The sequence below is a fragment of the Plecotus auritus genome (assembly GCF_963455305.1).
Source record: "Plecotus auritus genome assembly, chromosome: 2".
NCBI lineage: Eukaryota > Metazoa > Chordata > Mammalia > Chiroptera > Vespertilionidae > Plecotus > Plecotus auritus.
Window position 1 is genome coordinate 205,216,037 of NC_137771.1, and position 19,785 is coordinate 205,235,821.

General features: G+C 41.1%; 1 protein-coding gene across 1 annotated transcript in view; it reads right to left on the reverse strand.

Moving 5' to 3' along the window:
- LOC308242906 (IQCJ-SCHIP1 readthrough transcript protein) overlaps positions 1–19,785 on the reverse strand; it is a 687,650-nt gene that overhangs the window by 520,427 nt on the left and 147,438 nt on the right. The window contains exons 2-3 of the mRNA XM_080657696.1: positions 10,211–10,275; positions 4,075–4,155 (exon numbers count right to left, since the gene is read on the reverse strand). Coding sequence (XP_080513822.1) covers positions 4,075–4,155; positions 10,211–10,275 — 146 coding nt within the window. The remainder of the gene's footprint in view (positions 1–4,074; positions 4,156–10,210; positions 10,276–19,785) is intronic.

The following is a 19,785-nucleotide window of genomic DNA, read 5'->3' on the forward strand; positions in this document are numbered from 1 at the left end:
TGACACAGAGAGCTCCTGGATAAGTCATTATAATTGCTTAAGACTATCAATCACTTTCAAATATTTTTAGTAACATGTGCAAATTGCATCCATTGATAGGATATGCAGGATTCCTGAGGATCTTTACTGGCATTATTCTATTAGCCCAATTTGATGTAAAAATGTATTTGGAAAAGGTGCAATTGCTTGGAGAAGATACACTAGGTTAAATGCTTTTCTTGGATTTTCTCCTTGAAAGGTCACTACAATCATTTATGACATGGTCAGTGTTCGCATTTTATAGAGGAGTGCAATTGAGGCCCAGAGAGGTAAACAGTACTCCCAAGGTGACACAGGGGTAAGGAGCAGAGCTGGGATTTAAACCTAGGTTGCTCTAACTCCAAAGTCAATGCTCTCAATCTCTCTTTTCTTAAACTTCTGACTAAAGTTGACAGGCATTGCTCTTAAGCAAATCCAATTTAATAAGGCTTTATTGAGAATTATCTTTGACATTTTGGAGGGAATTCTTTTCTTTCTCATGTGTGCGTCTCCTTTTGAGAATCTAAATGTTTCATCATTAAATCACACATGTTAATTTAAAAAATGAGAGGAATTGAACAATTTAATGAGAAAACTTTAAAAAGATTATTTGGATGTGTTGCCTCCAGTCAGGGAATGGAACCCCCGCAGAAGGGGGAAGAGGGGAGAGAGGGGCAGTGATTAACTGATTAACCTGAGAATTTATATGTATAAATGTATAGCCCAGGGACACAGACAATAGAATGGTGAAGGCCTGGGAGGGGTAGGTGAAGAGTGGAGGGGGTCAATGGGAAACAAACAAACAAACAAACAAACAAAGGGGACATCTATAATACTTTCAACAATACAGATAAATTAAAAAAATAAAAAGAACAAAGTTGAAGTGAAAAAAAGGAGATTTGGATTCAATAGATCTCTATGTTGTTCATCACAAAATAAATATATTATTAAAACCCAAGGAGACGGATTGCACAACTTTTCAATGATGGGAGCTGGTGAGTGTTTCCTTCCTTCCCAGTCAGGCCTCTGTGCTGAAACCCCCACTCCTTTGATGTGGTGTCAATCTCAGACCCTTGATCCAGTCTTGGCTCTTAAGAACATTCATCCTTAGTCTTAGAGTTGTGCTGAGAGCCTTCATTGTGGTGCTTTCAGTATTACTTTTGCTCTAGCTACGTTTTCTGATTTGAGAGGCTTGTCTTTGCTTGATCTTCAGAAAACCTGCCTTTTCCCTTCCCAACATGACTTTTTATTAATAGCTGTGCAATCTTGATTGCTTTTGCCCTTTTGATGCAGTTCTTTGATCGTCCAAGTCTAAAACTCAAAATTGCCTCTTAACATTCATGAACCAGGCAATGCACTCTTCCCAGTATTTCTTCTAAATTCCACCCCCTCCTTCCTTCCAATTATACTTGGAACAGCCACATGTATGTTTAGCCTTTCTTAATCGTATTATCTCCTTTTTATGCTGTCCTGAGTAAGAGGAAGCAACTGAGACCCTTTCCTGACCCATCCAGCCTCCACCCAGGGTTCCCGCTAGGGCAGGTATACAGTAAAGGTAGTGACATCTGAGAACAGTTCTCATCTTGCTTTATCTTTTACGTTCAGAGATTGACCTGCCAATGTACATCCTATCTCAGGGCTTGAAGGGGCTGGACTATCCAGAAACCTTAATTGGAACCTACTACTTGCTCCTCCTCATCAGGGAAGTGGGAGGAGAATTTCCAGAATAGTGGATTTTATGGTGTAGTAACCTCATTTCCCTCTACCCCCCTGAAGGTAGATGTCCAGCTGGGTCCTACCAACAGAAATCAGAAGACACTAAGAAAAAGCCTGTGAAGTTTGGCAGTGACTCAGCAACCTGGGGCAAGCCCCATCTTTCACACCCAATGCTCTGCAGGTCTAAAGAACATCTCTTGGAAAGTGGGGATAGATAGGGGTATGCCAAGACTCTCCCTGTGGATGATGCCAAGGTCATCCTGGGGGAGACAGCCTACACCATTGGTGGGGAGCTCAGGGGAGATCCAATGGCCCTTCCCACAAGCAATAAAATAGCCCTACAGAGTTGTTTTAAAATAACTGTCTGGTAGCTACAACTATCTGGTAGCTTGAATGTTCACCATCAATGAGAAGACTGGGGAAGCCTTGGAGTTTAGCAAATGAGTGGTGAGTGAGATGACATCAAGACAGGAGGAGAAGAGGAAGGAAGGCAGATGGGGAGATTAGAAAAGGGAGAGGGAAGAGAGGGGAGCAGGCTGCACAGCTGTAGGAAAGGTCTGATGTGTGTAGAGGGGAGATGTTTAACCTGTCATGACAGTTAAGAATTTAATAACCAGATTAGACAAGAGTCACTGAACTGGACTAAACTCTCCAGTGGGACTCAAATTCCATTATTGGGCAAGATTAAGTTTTCTCTCTCTCATCCACCTCCAGTGAGTGGAAATGGGGTCCGGAGTTATTAGAAGATATAAAGCCATTCAGTTTGCACCTCACTGAGCTGAGACTCCTCCATCAAACCAGCTACACATAAAATCCCAGACTTTCTGGGTTGGCTAGACTCTCAGACACAGGGATTGTTTTTCCTTGCCTGTTCCTCCTGGCACCTGCCCCTCTGCCTCTACATATTAGAGATGATGAAAGAGGGAGGTTTCTTAACTTCATTTCAGCGTTCAAATGAAACACTCTAACCTCTGACCCAGCCAACTTTCCTTTCCAGCTTTTTCATTCAAGAGGATGTTATTCTAAGAGAAAAGCTCTTAAGGATAAAGCAGCCGATGGCTGGAAACTAACATTTGTGTAGTGAGGCTGACATACTGCTTACAGAAAAAGACTTGGTAGCCTGATTCATTATTCACTTAGCAAGTGTAACGCAGAGTTTCCTGGGGGGACCTCAGGGGCTCTGAAGCCATGTTTGAACTTCACCTGGAGAGGTAGCCCGATGTGCTCGCTCAGAGGCAAGCTTTTCACTGATAACCAAGGTTAATGCAGATTTATAGTGGTGTGTGTTAACATTTGCCTTCATTCAGCAGGACATTATATATCTGCATCATTTCTGTGTCAATTCCCAAACCCAGCAATGGCTTATTGTACATGGTAAGACCCCCTTCTTCAGGTGGCTTCTTCTGTAAAGATTCCTCTGGGCTTTTTGCAAATGATCCGTGATCCTGGCCAAGCTCCGGCATACTTCATTTCTTAGAAGCATGCTCCTTGGAGCATTAAGCTGAGTGTGTGTGTGTGTGTGTGTGTGTGTGTGTGTGTGTGTGTGTATTATACACACCCTCAGTGGCAATTCTTATATGCGCCCCTGAAGGAAAATCAGAATGGGAAGGCTCACAGAGAGCAGGCGTGAATAGTTTAAAATTGCTTCTGAGGGGATTATGACAGCCCCTTCTCTACATAAAAATGGTTTGAAAAGGTTGTCATTTTATTCCTTAATATGACTGTCTCACTTTGTATCTTATTAGTTCCAGTTTTGTTGATATTGAGGTGTTTTTTAGCACAGTTAGTGCAATAGTCACATACATGGGGAAAGGGGGCTAATATTTGGCCTTAGTAAGAGAGAATAAAAAATAAAAGGATAGAAAATGAGAAAGACAAGATATGTTTTTCCAAAATATTTAGATGAGAGCTGGAATGGAAATAGGAAGAAGGAAAAGAGTTGAAAGGGTGTGTGTGTGTGTGTGTGTGTGTGTGTGTGTGTGTGATATCAAGAAATAGCCTAAGGTGAAATAACCACATTGTTCCAAGATGGAATTAACCAGGTCACTAAGATGAAAGAAAGTGTAAAATGCTAGTGGAAGTTGAAGAACAGTACTCTTCCTGAAGGAGGAAAACCAAGAAATGAAGTGATGATAATCAAATAATTCCCTACCCCATCCAGCAGATGGTGCTATGTGCCCAAAACAGCTGCTTAGACTAGAGAGGCTATAATGTGTAACACATAAATGTGAAATAAATAAATGTGTAATTCTTACACCACAAAACTCCAGAGTAGTTCAGAAATTAATAAAACGAGAACTTTAACACTATTGCTTTAATGTAAACTTTGAAATAACTTACATTTTCACTTTTGATTCCAAGGGCTGTAGATTGAGATGATATTTTTCAATATTATTCTCCATATCCATGGCCAACTGGTGACTGCAAACAGAAATAATGTCTCAACATAGCTAAATCCAGAAAATCAACATTTATAGCAGTAATGCTACCAATTTATATTTATTTTTAAAAGCAGACACATATTCAATTATTTTCATTTTAATTTATTAACAGAGTCCTAAAAGTTCCTATTGATGGATGATGAATAAATAACCATAACATAGAAATAAAATGTTGTTTTTCCTGTTACCTTTTCTGTTCTTTTTATTTCAACCACTCAGTTCAACATTCATATCTAAGGCATGAAAATCATTTCCCTTAAGTGAAGAAAAAAGAATACTGAACCATTGCGGGGAGGGGGGGGGGAATAAAAAGAACATTATAAATCCCATGGCAATGTCCAACTAGTAAGTTGTAGTGAGTATCTCATTCATCTCCAACGGTGCCACTGCCATCGAACCTTCCCCCTTTTTATCTTATAAGCTTTTCCAAAGCTCCCAATGTGCACAACCCATGAATCTCTGCCCTGGGGAAAGGCAGAGGTAGACAGCGTATAAGACAATCACTGGGTGCTACAATGGTCAAGGAAGGCTTCACGGAAAAGGTGGCACTTGAGCTGGGTTTTGAAGAATGGACAGGAATTAGGTTAATTGCTATGTGAAAGGTATTACATATGAGGAAGATAATTAAAATAAAGACGTAAAGGTGAAGAATTCAGGCTATTGTTAGACCATAAAGATATCTATTTGATGGAAGTGAAAGATTAAAGTAGGAGTGTAAAAGGAATAAGTTTGGATAAGCAGGAAACTAAGTCATTGGCCACATAATGTGTACAGCTGTCATAGACACCTAACATGTATTTTTTAATTCTCACAGTAGCCTACCAGTTATTATTTTCCCCAATGTACAGCTGAGAAATCTGAGGTTCAGAGAGTTTAAGTTAAACTGAGAAGAAACCACATGAAAACTCAAGTCTCACTACCACAAAGTACTGCTTGGAGGATTTTAATATCAGACTTCTTAAAACATAATTCTACTAACTGTGGTTTTCATAAATTAAGTATTTGACTGCCTAATCCAATACACATGCATGTGGTAAAGGTGTGTGTGTTTAAAACTGAAACATAAGTTTAATGAAACATTATTTCCCCAACTACATATGTTGTTCTCTGGTATTTTTTTAAAATTATATTTCAATTTTTTTAAGGTCAGTGGTTATCCATCAAATTGATTTAATAAACCATCAATGAATTTTGATCTGCAGTGTGAAATTATTGCTGCAGGAAAACATACAGCATTTTAACCAGGACAACATGCTGAATGAATATTTAAGGATGGTTTGCAGTGACAGTGAGCAAGGAGAATTATATATATATACACACACACACACATACATATATATATATTTAGAAAGGTATTCAAATTGGCCGGATAATGAGGACCATGATCATGATTATGGTGATAGTAAAGAAAATAAAAAGATAAGAAAAAACATTGTGCTGGAGGCATTATTAGGATAATGCACTTATCTCCCCCTCCTTAGAAAGGAATAAGCAAGTGATGGGGAAAACATGGTAGAGCAGATAAAGTCACACGTGGCCACTAGGTGGCGCCACCAGCCCAAGATAGCTTTGTAATTTCCTAGCTGGGAAGTTGAGGGGCAAGGACAAAAGCACCCGTTTGCTCTGTGCTGTTGGTGTTCAGGGTCCCTTATGTATCCCATCCTTATCCTCTCACTTACAGAATGTTGGATATATTCTGTGCCGGGAATGATGTAAAGCATGAGGGACACTAACGGCGAAAGCACTGGACATGGTCTCTGTTCTTAGGGTTTTACAATCTAAAAGATGAATATTACGTAATTATAAATGCGATGGATGTTATTAAAGGGACCTAATCAATGGTTGGCTGGCATATAAAGTCTCATTTTTATTTTTTTTTATTTTTTATTTTTTTTAAACATATTTTATTGATATTTTACAGAGAGGAAGGGAGAGGGATAGAGAGCTAGAAACATCGATGAGAGAGAAACATCGATCAGCTGCCTCCTGCACACCCCCCACTGGGGATGTGCCCGCAACCCAGGTACATGCCCTTGACCGGAATCGAACCCGGGACCCCACAGTCCGCAGGCCGACGCTCTATCCACTGAGCCAAACCGGTTTTGGCTAAAGTCTCATTTTTATAATTCTATGTTCTTGTAGGGACAACAGCCTTATAACAAGGATACTTTAAGATTTTGTAAATTAAACCCCCAAATAACAAATTATTGAATTGAGCAATAGAGGAATAGGTGAGGTGTTGTGGGACCTGTAGCAACCAGAGACATTTTTAATAATATTAACAAATTTGTTAATTTGGGGTTACTATTGATACATCTTCAACACTCTATAAACTACAAATACCTCTAGGCTTAAATTAGATAACATTAGGGCAGTGGTCGGCAAACTCATTAGTCAACAGAGACAAATATCAACATTACAACGATTGAAATTTCTTTTGAGAGCCAAATTTTTTAAACTTAAACTACTTCTAATGCCACTTCTTCAAAATAGACTCGCCCAGGCCGTGGTATTTTGTGGAAGAGCCACACTCAAGGGGCCAAAGAGCCGCATGTGGCTCGCGAGCCGCAGTTTGCTGACCACTGCATTAGGGTATGGTATCAATAATTGCCTGTGGGTGATGACATGATTATATGTCAGGAGAATACACAACTTGCAATCACGCATTTCATACCAAAGACCCAGCCCAATCCAATATTTACAAAAAAATAGCTGTCAGCCTAATGTCTTACATAAGTTAACGAATGATTATAAAAAGCAATAGAGTCATAAGCAATCTCCTAGTCAATTGCTCTTCTCTGTTGCCATCAATGTGTGTGTGTGTGTGTGTGTGGTGTGTGGTGTGTGTGTGAGCATGTACACAAATACACTCAATGGGCCCTATAAGTGTTCTCAAGCAGAATGGAGTTACAGCTTCTCCTCCCTGTGCACAGACTGCCTACCACAAAACCCTGTTGAGCATTCAGAATAAATGTAATGTTCCAAGGGGGAATAACCGATCAAGTGCTATGACACCACTCTCACTTAACTTACGGTCATTTCAAGTAGCTGAGATGATTTACATCAGCACCTAAGTCAGCTACAGCTTTAATGAAATGCTTAATCGGCTCACTCAAAGTACACCAATTTTTCAATCAAATTTGACAGCTTTCAAGGACACAGCCCTGCCCTAAAAGCAGACCAGAAAAGTCTCCCGAATTTCAGGCAAATGGGTCTAGTTGTTAGGGCAGGCAGCCACTGTTTGTCTTCCCTCTGTCCTGGACAAGCAGGAAAGGGAAGCTTACCCCAAAGGCCTGCATGCTTTGGGAGTAGCTTTAATTCCCATCCCTTGAACTCCTCAATCATGATTGTAGAAAACAAGCATACAAAGCAGGCCGGCCATTTCCAGAAGCTTTTAGCTTTCACAGGCCTCTAGATCATGAGAGGGAAAGAACAGGGGAGTGAGGAGGAGGCAGAAGCTCACATATATACCACTAATTTCATGTATCTTCCTGAGAACAGGGGGATGGGGAAGGTACGTGCCCGTGTGGGTGAGAGGTTTAATATAGAGCTGTGGTCAATTAACAGGAAGAAAAAAAAACTTTCAGAGCTCACTTCTTACATTAAAATCAATAATGAGAAACCAGCATAGCCAGATTTAAAAGATAAATGAGCTGAAAAGCACAGAGCAAGTGTGTCCTCAGAGAATTAAGCTGCATGAGATTATTGAATGGCCCAACGGATTCTAAAATGCATCTAGACCACTGGTTCTCAACCCCAGCTCCTTATTAGAATCACACGCAGGAAGCTTTTAAGAAATACTGATCTCTGGACCTCACCCCCAGAGATTCAAATTCAATTTGTCTGGGTGGGGCTTATGCAGGACATTCTTATTAAACTCCCTGGGTGATTCTAAGTGCGGCCAGGGGGAAGGACCACTGATCATGTCATTACAACACTAATCTCCACTGAAGAAAAATCTTATTTCTAGGTCAGCAAAAACCTCTCCAGTTACAATTGCTTATATATAGCTAATGATGGTGGTGGTGAGAAGGGGTGGAATAACTGAACTATGTTACTCTTGTTTATGCATATTAATGAGAACAGACATAACAAGGATACATTAAATCCATAGGTAATGCAGAAAGTTGGTTTGATCCAAGGGCTCAAGCTGTCCTTCAAGTGGGGACAGAAAATCCTTAGAATCATGAAAATGGAATAAACCTGAGAAACTATCTAGCCCAAACAACCCCGCCCCCCCCCAATGGAAAGGGAAGGGGCTGACATTGAAGACATGCTTGTCATGCCTGTCATACATGTCTCCATTAATGCTCTCAATAGACTGTCGAGCCACGGTTATTATCTTCATTTTTAAAGATGGGGAAAGTGGGCCTCAGGGTGGTTAAATGATTTTTCCCAACCCACAAAGCAAGAGGAATGAAGCCCAAGGTTTTCCATTTTCAGGAATGTTTTCAACAGCATCTCAGATGGATGGTCATTTACTCTCTTGGGCCCTTCTAGTGTCTATGAGCTCACGCTTTAACAGAGAAGTCCTTTCTGTTGGGCAGGCTAGAATTTTACAAAAGCTATCCTTTTTCTGAGTCACAAACTGTTTCTCCATAAATCCTTCTCATTGATCCTTATTTTCTTTCTAGAGTGAGAAGAGAAATTTAGCCCTTCTTTCAAAGGAAAATCCCTTCAAATGTTTAAGGATAGCCATTATGTCTCCTCTGAGATTTATTTTCTCCAGCCACACATCCTCAGCCCTTTGTAGTAGTTTCACATGATTTCAGAATCTTAACAATTTTAATTGCCCTCCTCTGGTACTCTTGGGGATGTGCCTTTAAAATATGCCTTTAACCCTAGCCAGTTTAGCTCAGTGGACAGAGCGTCGGCCCTTGAACTAAAAGGTCCCAGGTTTTATTCTGGTCAAGGGCACCTACCTCGGTTGCAGACTAGATCCAGGTCCTGGTTGGGGCATTAGTGGGAGGTAACCAATCGATGTTTCTCTGTCTCTCCCCTTCCATTCTTTCTAAAAATCAGTGGAAAAATATCCTCTGGTGAGGATTAAGAAAAATAAATAAATAAACTGTGCCTTTAAAATGTGGTGTCCAGAGCCAAGCGTGACACTCACACGGGCTTGACATTCGGACTTAGCAAGTGGTTGAGAGCAGGGGCTCTGGTGGCATTCAGACCCGGGTTTGATTCCCATCCTTCCTCACCACTCAGCTGAGCATACTTACACAAGTGCTGAAAGCTCTCTGAGCCTCTTTCCTGGTCTGTAAAAGGGAAATAACAATGCCTTTATCACCAGGCTATCATCAGAGTTCCATGAGGAAGTATCTGTAAGCACTCACTAATAGAGAGTACGCTGTAAATACTCAATAAATGATAGCTAATTTTTCTTCTTTTATCTTGACACTGCATGACTACTAAACAGTTTAATATTGTGCTAATATTTTTAGAAGCCAAATAAAATCACGGTCTCATGTTAACATCAGATAAAATCTCTAAACATTTACCCACAAACTGAAATCAGAATATATCTCTCACATGCTCTAATTGTATAATTTTTTTAAAAGCCTAAATGGAAGACTGTATTTTTATCTCTGTTTGATTTCAACTCTTTCTTGCTTTCTTTTCAGCTCAGTTTTGTTCCATTCTGCAGTATTACTTTGTATGTTCATTCTATTAGTTTTAGGGTAAACTGTGTACTGTTTTGCAAATTTATGATTGGCTTCTATACACATCCCTGATTTAAAGCCAAAGACAGGGCAGGGTTAAGTTTCAAGCCCTCAAACGTACCACCAGAGATATGTGCAGTCATCATATTGCTCTGTTAATCAGTATAGCTTGTGTATCATAGCTTGACTAGTCATGAATCTATCTAACTATATCTCAAATGAGACACATTTCTGGGTCCTGACCACAATGATACCATAAGGAACTGCCAAATTACTCATTTATTTTTGCCTTGCCAGGCAGTGTTTCTTTTTTTCATGCAAGCTTTTCAACCTTGCTAATAATTGAATTTTTTTTCGTATTTTTTTACTTACTTTTCAAGTAAATATTTTCCATCATTCACTTGTTCTAAAGGATTCTGCAATCTTTTCATTTCTTCCTGTGGGAGGGAAAAAAAGAAGTGTTTTATAAATTGACCCATGTACTTATGGGCAATTACAATTGAAGACAAATATTAGCAAAAATGAGATAACACACCATTAGATGTTCTTGACTTTACAATGGATAAGTGCTTAAACTTACAAGACAATTTCCTCTTTGATCAAATTAGAATACGATACTGCCAGTCAAATTGTATGATTTTTTCATCATTAAAGGTAATGCTTCCTGTCATTTTTCTAGAGTGAGGGCATGTTTATATGGATCCATCCACTCACGTTGCTTGGCCATCTGTATAACGTTTGCTGGCTGCTGGGTGAGGGGCTCTAATGAAGATGAGCTGGGTTTGGCCATTCAGTAACCATCGTCTCTTGTCTCTTGGGAGCTCTCAGCAACCTCTTCTGTTAGCCCCAGTGCTCAGGCACACACATACACACAAACACAAGCCCACATCCCTTCCTGAATTTCAGGCATCCATAGTCTTTGTAGTCCCATTTTCCTGGACACGGTGATTGGTTCAGGGATGTGACGGAAGTCGGCCCAGGTTTCTGGTGAGCCTGCCTGTCCCAGGGCATTTAAAGAAGGCCCACAGGACTCAGTTTTTAGAGTCCTACTCCTTGACTCATCACCACAAACAGCCGAAGTGCCAAAAGAAAGCCCCAATTAGGACTAAATACTCATGTGCCCCTCAAAGGCCCTCAAAACTAGTCTCAATGTGCTTCTACCACCAGACATCCAAGGCTTCTAAGTCATCCCTCATTACCCAATCTCTTTAACTTCATAACTTCTCTATCTCCTCAATTTCTTTGAACCTTCCCTGGAGTATCTTGTTCTAACTGAAGCCTGCCTTGATGTTCTGAGGACAGCTAAGTTTTTGTTAGAGCAAGAAGATCAAAGAACTGTTTAGAAAAAGGGTTTTAGGATCTAGGCAGGGGTCCTCAAACTTTTTAAACAGGGGGCCAGTTCACTGTCCCTCAGACCGTTGGAGGGCCAGACTATAGTTTAAAAAAACAACTATGAACAAATTCCTATGCGCACTGCGGGCCCGGGACGAGTCGGCTGCTAAGCAGGACAGGCAGCGGCACCTGGCGGGCCAGATAAATGTCCTCGGCGGGCCGCATGTGGCCCGCGGGCCGTAGTTTGAGGACCCCTGACAGAGGATTTTGCTGATGACAACTTTGGCTGAGTCCCTGGTCACACTTATATCCTGCAGTCCTCTTAAGAAGTGGCCATTTCTTCCCTACATGCTACATCATACACAGTCTGCAGGAGGGATGGAACCCTTCTTGCTCCTCATTGCTGCTCCTAGAAACTCCTCATTCCTACAAAATCTTAGCTCCTCTGGAAAATCTCAGCCTGTCCCAAGCTCCTGTCCTCTTCTCTTCCCTACCTATCCTCTCTCCTCAGGAGGTCTTCACCGGTCCTATAACTTTAAGTTTATATCTGCACCCAAGCTGCCCTTAAACTCCACCCTTATACTCCCACTTGCCTACCTGATAGTTCCATGTCCATTTCTGATAGACATGTTAAGTTCAAAACCAAAGTCTTGATTTCCGCACCTATACCTTCACCCAAACCTCCATTGTCACTACTTCTATCTCATATTAGTAAACGGTATCACTATTCACTTAGATGCCAGAGCCAATACCAGGAGTCAGCCTTTATTCTTTTCTTTCTCTCACAATACAGTCATTCAATAAGCTAATTTTGTTGGCCCCGATCAGAAATATATCCAGAACTTGACCACCATCTCTCAGTGTGGTCTAAGCCAACTGTGCCAGACTCCTGTCTCCCTGCTCGGATGTCAGCCCACTTCAGTCACTTCTCCTTACATCAGCCAGCATGCTCTCTTAGTACCTGGGCTTTCTTTTCTAAGGGTGCGAAATGCATATATCACAAGTCTACAGTACAATGAGTTTTGACAAAGGAATACATTGGTAGAAACACCACCCAAAACAAAATATAGAACATTTCTCTCACTCCAGAAAGTTCCTCTGTGTCCCTGTACAGTCAATTTCCCTCTCCTAAAGGCACCCCTGTTTTGATTTCTATCACAGTAGATTAATTTTCCCTGTTCTAGAAAATCATATGACATTATCTATTCTTTTGTATCGGCTTAATTTACTCAACATTATATTTTGACATCAGTTTCTTAACTGATGCTAATTGTTTAAACTTCACTTCAGTATTTGGAGAAGACTTTTGTTTCCTTCCTCTGATTTTAAAAGCATAGGATTTGAAATGTGAGGATCCCAGGAACTGCAATAGAAGTGTTTGCTGTTGTGAGAAAGGTTAACCAGAAGGAAAAGATAACAGAGCAAAGAGGATGGAAGCCAGGGAAAACAGCCAAGGAGCCAGAGCCCTAGTGATGCTGCAAACTTTGGGGTCAAACTGCAGCTCGAAACTAGGATATTAATGGATTTTTTCAGTTTCATGTGCCAATAGATTCTCTCATTTTCTTTTCTCAATCCTCACCTGTGGATACTTTTTCTATTGATTTTTTTAGAGAGAGTGAAAGGAAGGGAGAGGAGGAGAAAGGGAAGAGAGAGCGAGAACAAGAGAGAGAATCGACGTGAGAGAGACACATCAATTGGTTGCCTCCCACTCGAGCCCCAACCAGGGCCAAGGATTGAACCTGCAATTGAGGTATGTGCCCTTGACCAGAAATCAAACCCCTTGATGCTTTAGTCCAGGCCAACTCTCTAACCACTGAGCAAACCAGCCAGGTGACTCTCTAATTTTCTCAAGGCACCCTTGGTTGCTATTTCTGTGTGTGTGTTTTCTTGTTGGTTTGTTTGTTCACAATCAAAAGAATCCTAACTCAGAAGTGACAGTCTGGGCTATAACCTAAGACTGCTACATATAAAATCTTAACTTGATGAGCCATCCTATATAATAAAGAGGTAATATGCAAATTGACCATCACTCCAACACACAAGATGGCCGCCCCCATGTGATCAAAGATGGCCACCACAAGATGGCAGCAGGGGAGGGCAGTTGTGGGCGATCAGGCCAGTAGGGGAGGGCAGTTGGGAGGGACCAGGCCTGCAGGGAAGGACAGTTGGGTGTACACAGGCCTGCAGGGGAGGGCAGTTGGGGGTGACCAGGCTGGCAAGGGAGGGCAGTTAGGGGCGACCAGGCTGGCAAGGAAGGGCAGTTAGGGGTGACCAGGCAGGCAGGGGAGCACTTAATTTACTCAAAATATAATGTTGAGTAAATTAAGCCAATACAAGTCAATCAGGCTGGCGGGGGAGTGGTTAGGGGGCAATCAGGCAGGCAGCCAGGAGAGCAGTTGGGAACCAGCAGTCCTGGATTGTGAGGGAGATGTCCGACTGCCCAGAGAGGTCCCAGATTGGAGAGGGTGCAGGCTGGGCTGAGGGACACACACACACCCTGTGCACAAATTTTGTGCACCAGGCCTCTAGTAGAACTATAAAAGTTCAGAGCTGGACAGGTGCTGTTGTTTTGTTTTGTTTCATTTTATTTTGGCACCATCTTAAATTTTTTTCTTATTCAGAAGACTAATGGATAAAGCAGCTTATGGTTTTCAGTTCCTTTTTGTTAAAGGCTGCTGCTTTTATATCCAACATTGGTATAACAAAGCACAAATGAAGAACATTTCTGCATCTTCTGCCAAATTGCTGTATAGAGCACTGTATGTTTTGCTACAGGTTTTCTTTTATGTAAATGAATAAGATTTTAGGATTTAGTGCTAGGGGATATTTTCTCATTTTGATATAATAGTGCACTTCTTTTCACCAACAATAACTACTTATGTCTTATAGAGGTTGTTTAATTTGCCTTGGTTGCCAGAAGCTTACGCTAAATTAAATATTCAATTGCCAGAACTATTCTTTCCAGGCTGTTAGTACAATTACCCCCTCCCCTTCACTACATGATGTGCACACTTCTTTATTTTTATTTTAATCCTCCTACAAGTGTGCTTTTCAAAGCAGGCAAGTAGTATATAGGCAGAATATAAATGATAAATGGACAGGAAGATAGAGATGACAAATAGATAGGTAGACAGATAGATAGATGGATGGATAGATAGACAGGTGATACATAAAGATAGAGCATTCTTTTAAATAGTATGACTTTTTATTTTCAAGGTAAACATAACTTTCTATTTTCAAGGTAAACCTTTTCATCACTATATACCCTGGATCCTTATTCTAAAAATAAGTCTCCACATCTACCCTCTGTTTGTCCCAACTCTCCATCCGTCTTACCTAATCCTTCATCATATCCCATCCCACCACCAGTGACATAAGCAATACATCCAGGTAATATAAAAGGTCATGCTTGAAGTCACTTTCCCGAAAGGAAACAGACTGGACAAGAAGCCTTAGTTATTCTTGAAAAACAGAGGAGGATTTTTTAGGTCATAAACATTTTCTTATTTACCTCCTCCATTATGATTAGGAAAGAGATGAGGTGTTGGTAGTCCCATTACTTTCTTCTCTAAGATGTGCCTGTGGTGTGCTTTCATCTTTCCTTTTCCCTGGAGATTTGGGGGGCAGGAAGGAAAGGGCTTTTGCACTCTGCCCACCACTCTCTTCTCCTTGGTTCTTGCATTGTGGGGAGCTTGCCCAGGTTGGGAGGGCTTTGAAGTGGTACTTTTAAAATCTGACTATCCATGCTCTAGGAAATCATATTAAACGTAAGGTCAATGACAAACAAGAGCTTTCTGAACAGCTGCTCTGCTGACAATTTGGAGGATTGATTTCATCATTTGGTTATTTAAGCTAACTATACAAAAACACTTCAATTCAATTGGCCTGGAAGTTCCAAACCATGTCCTCATTTTCTCAGAGATGGATATGGAAGATGGCTTGTTCAACAGATTTTCGCTTGGAGTTTCACTCTTTGAGATAGTTTTGTTTTAATTTGGCATTAAAAATATACAAATCGGTCTTTCCTCTCATGGTTTCTCCCGCTAGTCCTCTTTGTCTCTGATTTTATATCTAACACTACCATTTCCCTACTAGAAACCAACATAGCCCCCGGTGCTTTCAGATGGGATTCCAGGGTCTCTGCCAAGGGCTGGTGCACCAGGGCCCAGACTGTCTCTCCCAGCTGCACCGCCAAGCTCTGCCCCATACACTCACTCTCCAAGTCTGGGTCATATGAAACTTCACCCAGTTCCAGAATTCACATGCTTTCTTATTGGACATTCGAAGACAGTGTGTCCCCCACCCTTCTATTGGCCACTCCCATTCTCCCTTTAGGAAGCCTCCAACTTCCCCTTCCTCCATACAGGTTTTCAGAACTTAACAGGAGGGTTGGGCACCCACTCTGCTTCCTCCGCAACCAGTGCTGATCCTTATTAGCATTATCTCTTTATCTGACTCCCTGCTTCCCCTCTCCCCCCCCCCCCCCCCCCGCCCCCCTAGCTAAGTTCCTTGAAGTCAGGGATGGTGACTTACTCACCTTAAGGTCCCTATTCTCCAGATGAAGCCTAATAAATATCTATTCAGTAAGTGAGTTGAATGCATTGATATGACTGGAATGAAAAGAAACCTTAGTAGCTTAATGCCCCTCCCCCAAATCCCAAGAAGTTGTATGTCCTTTGCTGATTCTTTTCTGCCCCTCTATTTCTACTTTCTAAAATCACTCTGAAGCCTTCTTTTTTATTTAACACTAGAGGCCTGAGATCGGGCCAAAACTGTCTCTCTGACATCCCCCAAGGGGTCTTGGATTGTGAGAGGGCGCAGGCCAGGCCCAGGAACCCCACCTGTGCACAATCGGGGCTGGAAAGGGACATGGGAGGGCTTCGGGGCATGTCCAGCCCATCTCCCTCAGTCCCGATCTGCTGGACCCCAGCAGCAAGCTAACCTACAGGCTGGAGCGTCTGCCCCCTGGTGGTCAGTGCATGTCATAGCGACTGGTCAACCAGTCTACTGTCTGTTCCCTGGTGGTCTGTGCACATCACAGTGAGCGGTTGAAAGGCCTTAGCATATCATTAGCATATTACACTTTAATTGGTTGAACAGATGACCGGACGATCCGACACTTAGCATATTAGGCTTTTATTATATAGGATTATACTTTTCCAGTTTTATTGAGGTATAATTGACAGTTAGAACTGCATATATTTAAGGTGTACATTTGATATATGTATACGTTGTGAAATCATGACACTCAGGCTAACTAACATATTCAGCATCTCACCACAAAGTTACCATTTTCTGTGTGTGTGTGTGTGTGTGTGTGTGTGTGTGTGTGTGTGTGGTGAGAACACCTAAGATCTACCTTCTTAGCAAACTTCAAGTCTACACTACAGTACTAACTGTAGGACATGGTTGTACATTAAATCTCCAGAACTTTTTCATCTTGCTTAACGGAAACTTTGCACCCCTTGACCATCATCTCCCCATTTATACTCTTTCCCTTTCGCCAGTTTCCTCTGTGCTCTGGGAAGCTCGTAATTTTGGACTTTATCAAGCAGTCCCCTTTGTTCTGTGGCTTTGGATAGAGTTTGCACAGTGGGAGGCCCTGGCATGAAATCAGAGGGTAGCCAAAGAGAAAAGTTGTCAACTCAAGGGCCTAACCCCAAGTTTCTGGCTCAGTTTGACTCACCAAGTGAGGAGATAATTTCTACCAGGCTCTATTTAACTTCTGCCTGTTTTGAAATTTGGGCTAAGCCCCTCTGCAAAATATAAGTTGAATTATTCAAGTACAACCCAAACATATAGCATTCCATATTCTGTAATCCCATTTCTCCAAATGAAATCTTTGTTATAAGTGGCTGTGAAATGTAGGCTGTGCTGTTAGGGAGGATAATTGATTGCCTACTTGCCAAAGCCACATTTCCCACTGTCATAAGAGTTGTTCTGAAGTGACTTGGGTGTTAACTATTAGACTGGATGGTGGATGCTGAATTTTGTTCTTTTGTGTCTGGCTTCCCCCTCACACCTTAATCCTGCAGGTATTTCTCCTGTCACAAACAGGAGACTATAACAAAAGGTTAGACAAGCTTATCTCTGTGGCCACTTGATCAGCCCCTTAACCTGCCCAATAATAAATAACACTGTTCTTATGTTTTCCTGTCCCTGCCACTTCTACTGTCTAAACTTGTTCTTTGGACAACTTGAAAATCAGAAGTCCACACAAAATTGCTTTTTCTCTAAAGTGCACTTCTGCCTAAACCTCAACCCTTTAATTATTCTTACTTATACCCTGGCCATTTTATTCTCAGCATATTCCAGAACATGGAAAGCAACTTAAAATGTCAAAACAATCTGCAATTTACCTCCCTGTGCAGTTATGGGTAACAAGGCCTGTGCCCCTTCCATATATCATCTTTTTGTGTGCGAGGGTGTGTGTATGTGATAATTTCATATTAACCTGAGGGTAACTACTGAACAAAAGTTAAAAGCCAAAATTACTTTTCACACTTTTGACTATCCAGTAACTCAATTAAATATCACCAGCCTTCCTCATTGTCCCCGCCCCCACCACTCCTTTTTAATAGAAGTGTAATAAGAACACTAAAAAAGGGGCTACTAATGTTTGCATAATTTGGAAAAGTAGAAGACATAAAATCTATACTAATTTTAGCTCTGCATCATTAAACATGAAATATTGATTATTGCTCTTTGCAACAGACTTTATGAAGCTAGCTGAGCTGCTGTGTCCACATAAAGTGGTTCTGATGCTTTGCCCTCGGACCTCAGTGGCTGTATATGATGCTCCTTGGTGACAGCTGGGAGGCTGGCATTCTAATCCACAGCCTTAAGAGGTACATTTCCCAGATTAGACCAGGAATGACCCAGCTGCATAGCCTAACTTCAGAAAATTAAATTGGAGGGAGTCCAAACCGCTGTTGAAATAACTGTGTGAATTACAATGCTTCCACAGGCCTTGTTATAATGTAAATGTGCTTTACAATTTACTGCCATTTCCCTTCCACCCCTGCTGTGAATATGGACATTAATAGTCATCTCATATATTTAAAGGCAAAAAGGCATCAAAAATAAAAATGTAAAATTCATGGCTTCTCCCTTTGGAAAGCAGAAAGTAAATTCTTTTTTCTCTTGCCATTTTTTTTTTTTGTAAAAAGAGCATACGTTTTGTTTATGTATTATGCATTAATGTTTTTTATGGTTGACAGACCTGTAAATTTCACACAGGGAAGTTACCTTGCAGCTGAGCATGAATTTCTTTAGGAGGAAAAAAGTGGCTAATAGGACATCAACAGCTCATTTAAAGAATTCATTCAGGTAAGTTATGAGCACAATGGGCATATATGAGGTAGCAGACTTAAAAAGAGATTTGCCCTGTTTTTAGCACTTTAAGGACATTTTGAATGTTTGATGAGATGCAGAGGGACTGTGATTTTATGGTAACAATCACTGAGCAAGGTAGTCCTAAACCCCCCTATATGAATTCTCAGTGGTATTATTACTTGCTGCCTCATACATAGGGAAACTTACAAACTTATAACCATAGGATATGATAATGAGAATCATTGTGATAGCTCATTCTTTTAAAAAATATATTTTTATTGATTTCAGAGAGGAAGGGAGAGGGAGAGAGATAGAAACATCATTGATGTGAGAGAAATCATTAATCAGCTGTCTCCTGCATGCCCCACACTGGGAATCAAGCCTGTAACCCAGACATGTGCCCTGATGGGAAATGAAACCATGACCTCCTGATTCATAGGTCGATGCTCAACCACTGAACTACAGTGGCCAGGCTGATAACTCATTCTTTATTCTTGTTTGACCAACCAGACTATGTTCCTAGACATTAGGACATGAAAGTCTTTGATTGGCAACTCTGAAAATGCAAACACCTGAGCTCATTTTAACAGATACCAAATAGAAGCACGTAAAACCCAGTTGTGACTGTTTCAGTCATTCGTCACCTTGGATCTGAGATTATTTCAGTCTCTGATATTCTCCTGGAGGAATGAGTGGAATGGTACCCATCTGGAAGGGTACACCTAAAACCACATCATGGAAGCCAGCCCCTTGCCCTAATTTGAATAAACACCTGCAAACTTCATCCAGGTGCCAGGGGTGGACAGCCCCAATGGACCCAGGATTGTCTGGCAGGATGAGCCAGCCGTGTTAGGTTGAATAATACCCTTTAGGCTTACATGTCCTTCCTCTCCTTTCCCTAAAATTGCACATGTTCTCCAGATTTTTCTGCTAATTTTAGATCACAAACATTCTAAAGTATTCTAGAATGAAGACAGAGCTCATTACAAAAAGTCCAACCACTTCCACTACATCTAGGATATGAGAAATTATAACACTATGAGTAATAATTTTAAAGTGGTCACTCTACTCAAAGTTAATTCAGCTCAACAGTAGGGCAGCTATGAAAACTCAACTAAGACTGAAATACTAGGTACAGCCATTAGGGTGTATGTATTTTTTCATCTTATATATTTCTGCACTCTGAAAAAAATATATATATATATTGGAGACCATGCTTCAAGGTGAGAACTCAAAATATAAATAAGCACACAAGCAAACAAATAAATAACCTCCAGAAT